General features: G+C 41.6%; 1 protein-coding gene across 1 annotated transcript; it reads left to right on the top strand.

Moving 5' to 3' along the window:
* The first annotated feature begins 3,161 nt into the window (after positions 1-3,161).
* On the top strand, positions 3,162-5,843 carry LOC145958010 (uncharacterized). Its single transcript, XM_083074458.1, has 5 exons — positions 3,162-3,624; positions 4,028-4,120; positions 4,316-4,356; positions 4,722-4,884; positions 5,116-5,843. Exons 1-5 carry the CDS (start codon positions 3,162-3,164, stop codon positions 5,841-5,843), a joined length of 1,488 nt encoding a protein of 495 aa, XP_082930584.1.
* Positions 5,844-7,569: the final 1,726 nt, after the last annotated feature.

Below are 7,569 nucleotides of genomic sequence, written 5' to 3'. Positions count from 1 at the left end.
CAAGAAAGTATAAGACCTAAAACCCTAGTCCACCCTTTGGTCGGAACATTTTGGCACCCACCGTGGGGCTATGGTGAAACTTTTCCTACGCCCCAAGAAATACAAAAAACCTACACCCTACTATGGCGAGAGGCGGCACATCCAACCATGACCCACAACACCCTACCATTAGGGGTGGGCAAAATGAACTGAACTGAACTGAACTTATAAAAACTATACTGAACTTAAAAATAGTTCTTATGAACTGAACTAAACTAAATATTAGTTCAGACTAACTGAACTGAACTATTTTTTTGTGTCATTGAACTGAACTGAACTATACTATAAAAACTTGAACTGAACTGCAGTTTAAACTGCACTGAACTGTTATGATATTTTGAATTGAACAATTTTGACTCATTGATCTATCAAAATAAGACACATTTGCCAATATTACTTTATTTTCCATTTTATTTAAATTTTTCAAAAAATATATATATATAATTAAGTCAAACAAACTCATTAAATTTTAAGCCTAAAAATAAGTAGTCCAACATAGCTCAATTGATCCGTTAGATTCGACAAAATTGATACAATTTTTTTTGGATCACTTTTTTTTTTTTTAAGTTTTGGTTATTAGACTATCGAGTTAATCCATTAAGACATAACATGTTAGACACATTTAATTTTTATCCTTTTATAAAAATAGTTCAATTTTTATAATTCAGTTCAGTTTTATAGTTCAATACAGTTAACTATCCAACAGTTCAGTTCAGTTCAGTTTTTTTTTTAAACAGTTCAGTTCAATTTTTTTACAAACAGTTCAGTTTTTTATAGTACAGTACAGTTCAGTTCACCACCAGTTCAGTTCAGTTTAGTTTTTTTTGCCCACCCCTACCTACCATGGAGGAGATGATGGCATTGATTAATGGCTTGAGAGGGGAGAATGCGCGATCCAGGGAGAGGGAGGGGGTTATTCAACGAGAAAACGAGGAGATCAGACGACGAGCTGATGAGATGCAGGCTATTATAGTAGCCAATACCAGAACGGCGGAGGAAGATGTCATGATGAAAGTCCCCAGGGACTTCAGACCTTTCTTAGAGGCTATAGAGGTCGAGACCATCCCGAGGGACCACCGGGTCCCCTAGGTGGAACCTTTTGATGGAACCTAGGATCCTAGTCAACACTTGATGGATTTCTAAGCTCAAATGCTAATTTATGGAGGGAGTATGGAAATCCACTACAAGTTGTTCATGGGCACGCTCAAAAAGGCAGCCCTCGATTGGTTTAGCGGTCTTCTTGACCGATCAGTCACCGACTTTGATGTTTTTAGTCAGCTTTTCATGGCACAATTTGTAGCCAATAAAAGAAAACCACCGATCACATCGGACATGTTTGATCTCAAACAGCAACGTGAGGAGTTGTTGAAGGACTTTTTGCAAAGGTTTAATGAGGTGGCCTTGAGGATAGCATCCTTGGACGAAAGGATGGCGGTCATCACCTTTCAAAAGGGACTAAGATCGGGTAAGTTTGACGTCGCGCAGGAGAAAGCAAATTGCCAAATGATGTCAGAAGTAAGAGCTTTCGCCCTGAGTCATATAAAGATGGAGGCAGGACAAATCAATAAAAGAGTGCCAGAAAATCGAGAAGCAGGGGTTGACAATAAGGAGGACAATAAGCACCTCCATGCACGCTCAGATTGGAGTAAGCGACAGGATCGTTATAATGTGAAGGAAGGCAATCACAGACAGGCGGATTATGGTGGTCGGACAAAAGGCGAGTGGGCACGAAACAATGAGGAAAAAAAGTTTACTCCGCTCAATGTTCCTAGGAGGCAGATACTTCAAGACGTCAATAGTGCATCACTCTTTGAGTTTTCAGCGGCGATGGAGCGTCAGTTGGGTCCCTTCAAGACTGATTGGTGTGAGTTTCACAGGACTCATGGACATACCACTAAGAACTATTTCGTCCTAGGGAGACAAATTGAGCGTCTAATCAAGGAAGAACGTTTGAAAAAGTTTGTCGCGAGAAAACATGAGGAAGGCTCGTCGGAAAGGGGACACAGGCATGCAAAGGACGGTGCAAGGAGAGACAGACACAAAGAAAGGTCCCCCCAGGGACCTCCTACAAAGGTGTCGGAAGTGCATCAGCAGCCTATTCATGGGGACTTTAATACCGTAGCAAGGGGATTTGCAGGAAGAGGCCTCACCTCAGCTGCCCGGAAGACGTACACTCGTTCCGTGCTAACCATATCGGAATTTTGGCGACCTCCTCAACCCAAAATCTCGTTCTCAGATTCTGACTACGAAGGAGTAACTCCCCATGAGGATGATCCCATCGTCATATCGGAAATTGTGATGGGATATAACGTGAAGCGTGTGTTGGTCGACCAGGGCAGTTCCACTAATATCTTATTTTGGAAGCTTTCGAGGGGATGAAAATTCCTAATTGCTGACTTACCCCCTACGCGGGAACCCTGGTGGGTTTTGTAGGAGACCAGGTCGTTGCTAGGGGTTATGCCGACTTGGAGATAACTTTTGGCCATGGCTCTCAGATGAAAACGGTGGTTATTCGGTATTTGGTAGTGAACGCTCAGTCATCCTATAGCATCTTGATCGGCAGGCCTACACTAAACAAATTGGGGGTGGTAGTATCAACATCCCATCTGAAGGTAAAGTATCCATTACCGAACGGAGGAGTGGGAGTCCTTAAAGTAGATCAGGAGGTTGCTCGGAAGTGCTACGAGGATAGTCTGAAGGTGCGAAGTCGATTGTATGCCGCGCAAGTGGAGCAAGAAGTCCATTCCATCGAATTAGACCCTAGAATGAGTCACTTCGATCACCGACCCACCCCTCCTGAAGATGTTAAAGAGGTGGTAATGATGGAAGGAAGGAATGTGAAGATTGGCACATCTCTGACTCCTAAAGATGAGGAAAAACTGATAAGGGTATTAAGAACGAACGTGTCGGCATTCGCATGGCACTCAAAAGACATGCTAGGCGTAGATCCTGACTTCTTGTGCCATAAGCTTGTTGTGGACCCAAATGCAAAACTGGTGATCCAGAAAAGGAGAAAGTTTAGGGAGGAGAAGCGAAAAGCCATCGCAAAAGAGACAAAAAAGTTGTTGACGGCGGGACATGTACGGGAGATCTAATACCCGACCTGGCTGCCAAATATGGTAATGGTACGTATGAGTAGTGAAAAATGGAGAATGTGTACGGATTTTACCGATTTGAATAAAGCCTATCCAAAGGATTCGTACCCTTTGCCTAATATAGACTGTTTGTTTGATGGCGCGTCAGGTTATGAATTATTGAGTTTCATGGATGCTTACTCGGGGTACAATCAGATTCAAATGCACCCGACAAACGAGGACAAGACTGCATTCATTGCAGATCATGCCAATTATTGTTACAAGGTTATGCCTTTTGGTTTGAAGAATGCGGGCACAACTTATCAACGATTAATGGACAAGGTGTTCATGAATCAGCTGGGTAGGAACGTGGAAGCTTATGTGAATGATATGGTGGTGAAGTCAATGAGTGTAGATCGGCATTTGGACGACCTGCATGAGTTATTTGACACTATTGGCAAATACCAACTTAAGTTGAATCCTGAAAAATTCTCTTTCGGGGTCCAAGCGGGTAAGTTTCTCGATTTTCTATTGACTCATCGGGGCATAAAGGCTAACCTTGATAAGTGCGTGACAATAATAAATATGAGGAGTCCAACAACATTGAAAGAAGTTCAAAAATTGGCAGGAGAATGGCCTTTTTGTCGTGTTTTCTCTCGAAGGCGGCTGATAAGGCACTACCACTTTTTCAATGTCTCAAGAAGAATGATCGTTTCACTTAGACGGCCAAATGTGAGGAGGCTTTCATGGAACTCAAGAAGTCACTCGCGTCGCTGCCAATTCTGACAAGATCGCGACCGAATACCTCTTTATTAATATACATATCGTCATCTGACCGAGCCATGAGCGCGGTTCTATTACAAGAACATGAGAGTTCCCAAGTTCCTATTTACTTCGTAAGTAGGGTGTTGCAGGGGGCAGAGACTCGATATCAAAAGATCGAGAAGCTGGCTCTTGCGATACTAGTCACTACGCGGAAGCTAAGACATTACTTTCAGAGTTACGAGGTAATAGTCCAAATCGATCATTCGATCCAACAAGTTTTACAAAAGAGGGTTACCTGTTGAGGAGTGTAGTACGGGGGAGACCCAATGGATTTTGTTAGTCGATGGTGCCTCGAATCTTGGAGGAAGCAGAGCGGGTATCATACTAGAGGGCCCGGGGGGTATACTCTTGGAACAATCTTTCCGTTTCAATTCCAGAGCTAGCAACAACCAAGAAGAATATGAAGCGTTGTTGGCAGGTATGTCCTTAGCAAGAGAGATGGGGGCAAGAAGCTTAGCAGCTCGGAGTGATTCACAGTTGATCACGGGACAAGTGGCTGAAACGTTCCAAGCAAAGGACCCACAGCTCGCCAAATACCTGGAAAAGGTTAAGCTATTATCAGAAAATTTCCTTGAATTTTCCCTTAATCATGTGCCACGCGAACAAAATTCACGAGCTGATTTACTCTCCAAATTAGTGAGCACCGAGAAACCCGGTGTTACTTGGTCGGTTATTCAAGAAACCTTGGCTCAACCTAGCATCAACAAACCGCAAGGGGACGTTCTTTTTATCCAACAGTAACTTGACTCATGGATGGGACCATATATTGCATATTTGACACAGAGACAACTACCGAATGATAAACGGGAAGCATCGTTGATAGAGAGAGAGGCAGCAAGGTTTGTGGCTATTTCAGAAAGGTTATACCGAAGGGGTTTCAACACCCCTTTGCTGAGATGCCTAACGATGTCACAAGCTCAGAGGGTGATGGAGGAAATTCATGGTGGTATGTGTGGGAGTCATATAGGTGGACGATCTTTAGTGTACAAAGTGACTCAAGCTGAGTACTTTTGGCCAACTTTGAGAAATGATTATGTTAACTAGGTCCGTAAGTGCGATGGTTGCCAAAGAAATGCAGCTCTACATCATTCTCAAGCCGAACAGCTCCATTCGATTTTTTCCCCTTGGCCATTCAACAAATGGGGGATTGACATTCTAGGCCCATTTTCGATTGCAGTACGCCAGTTGAAGTTCTTAATTGTAGTAGTGGAATATTTTAGCAAGTGGATCAAGGTCGAACCGGTAGCAACCATCTCAGGGAAAAAGGTTAGGACTTTCTTGTGGAAAAATGTGATATGTCGATATGGAGTTCCACAAGTATTGGTGTCAGATAATGGAACCCAATTTTCGAGTGGAAGGGTCCGTGATTTTTGTCGTGAGATCGATATTCGAATGATGTTCACCTCCGTTGAGCATCCCCAATCTAATGGACAAGCTGAATCGGCCAACAAGGTTGTACTATCAGGGCTGAGAAAGCGCATCCAAGATTCTAAAGCGTCATGGGTGGAAGAACTTCCTAGAGTACTATGGTCATATCACACAATTGTTCATTCGTCAACCCATGACACCTTATTCAACCTAGTATATGGGACAGATGCAATGATACTGATTGAGATCAGCGAGCCCTCCGTGCGCGCAACATGTTTCTCAAAGGAGGAATTCGAACAAGGAAGACGAGTTAATCTGGACCTAATTTCTGAAACAAGAGACAGAGCTCGGATAAATCATGTGGCTGCTCAGCGAAGGGCAGCTTTCAAATACAATTCAAAGGTGATCCCAAGAGACTTCATTGAGGAAGATCTTGTTCTGAAGCGTGCTCAACTAACTCAGATGAGGAATAAACTGTCACTCAAATGGGTCGGCCCTTATAGAATTGACGAAGTAGTTGGCAAAGGAGCTTACTGATTGAAGACGCTAGATGGTGGAAGAATTCTAAGGACATGGAATGCTACAAATTTACGTTTTTATTATAGTTAATATGATTGTTTGCATTAGGTGCACTATTTTCCTAACTCAGTATTTTTATTCCCTATAAAAACGTGAAAGGATTTTTTGCTGAGAAGGTTTTTAACGAGGCACCATTAACCAATAAAATTCCATCTCAATAATTGTCATCTCTTATTATTTTTCCATTTTGACATACGTTGTTTTAAAGGCACAAACTCGTGATTGATCGGTAAAAATCCGACTGGGCGAGTATAAATAACTCGAAGACCAAACTCGTGATTGATCGGTAAAAATCTGACTGGGCGAGTATAAATAACTCGAAGATCAAACTCGTGATTGATTGGTAAAAATCCAACTGGGCAAGTATAAATAACTCGAAGACTAAACTCGTGATTAATCAGTAAAAATTGTGACACCCTTACTACCCCAACACATACATTGTAATAATGTAATTAAGTTAAGAAAAATAAACTTTCAAAGTTGGTAAAAGGGTTCACATAAAAACCTTTAGAAACATTCTTCGATATCCAAAATATTTTGAAAATGAAACTTGGAAAATAAAACATAAGAGGTTATAAAATGTTTTCAAAATAATAAGTACAGCTCCATTTACAAATAAATTCCATGTCCTAGAAGTCCTCTGCCCCAATGTCACAATATCATAGCATACTCATAACTCAACTGTTGGCATTCTAGATGCCACTCATAGCCGGATCTTCCTTACCTAAAACATCCATAAATTATACGGTGAGAAAAGAAAACATCTATATGAAAAGCACACAAGAAAAATCCACAATATCGTCTCATCATAACTCATTACTTATTAAAGTATTTACAAGCATTTCTATCTATCCTAATTCTATCAATCACGCAACATCTTCACATCACAATTCAAAATCACACCAATCCATCACAAATCTTGCAATTAACCCTATGCCAAGGTCACGCCTGTAGCATCTCTTGCTCGAGGTCGTGCCACCCCCGACATAAGCATTAATTGCCTCACACATCCCACCCTATGCCAAGGTCACGCCTGTAGCATCTCTTGCCCAAGGTCGTGCCACCCCCGACATAAGCATGAGAAATCACACATCCTACACTATGCTAAGGTCACGCCTGCAACATCTCTTGCTCGAGGTCGTGCCACCCTCGACATAAGCATGAGGAATCAGCCATCCCATACTATGCCAAGGTCACGCCTGTAGCATTTCTTGCTTAAGGTCGTGCCACCCCTGGTCACAAGTGTGAGGAACCACAATCACATTCTCATTCACATCCACATTCACATCCACATCCACATCCATATCCACATCCACATCCACATCCACATCCACATCTCAATTCCACAATACATACATAATCCACACAAAATGGTGGTTCACATACCCCTCAAGTAATTCACCATGAATCCTCACCTAGATCATCAATTTTATCAAATAATATAACAATAACATTCATAAATTAATATAATAAGCAATAGAATTAGGAATTTAATATAATCTTAACATAAACGGTAAAATCCCCAATTATTCCAAAACCTAACTCACAGGAACTTTTCTACAATTTCGTTCTCTCTCCCAGATCATTATTCTTACAAATTAAATATATATTTCTCATCCTCAACATATACCAAATCTAATGGGATCATCAATTTCCCAAACAGAAATAATCCAATTTTTCCAAA

This window comes from Cajanus cajan, chromosome 5 (assembly GCF_000230855.2).
Source record: "Cajanus cajan strain Asha chromosome 5, NIPB_CcT2T_4, whole genome shotgun sequence".
NCBI classification, from domain to species: domain Eukaryota; kingdom Viridiplantae; phylum Streptophyta; class Magnoliopsida; order Fabales; family Fabaceae; genus Cajanus; species Cajanus cajan.
The sequence above is the reverse complement of the archived record's forward strand: the minus strand, read 5'-3'. Positions and strand labels throughout refer to the sequence as shown.

What these genes read in the sequence shown, in the direction of transcription:
- LOC145958010 (XM_083074458.1), top strand. Translation starts at nt 3,162, where the DNA reads ATGGTACGTATGAGTAGTGAAAAATGGAGAATGTGTACGGATTTTACC. An exon ending in CTCTTTCGGGGTCCAAGCGG is followed by an intron (nt 3,625 to 4,027) that starts GTAAGTTTCTCG and finishes AGGGTGTTGCAG; the next exon opens with GGGGCAGAGACTCGATATCA. An exon ending in ATATGAAGCGTTGTTGGCAG is followed by an intron (nt 4,357 to 4,721) that starts GTATGTCCTTAG and finishes TATTTGACACAG; the next exon opens with AGACAACTACCGAATGATAA.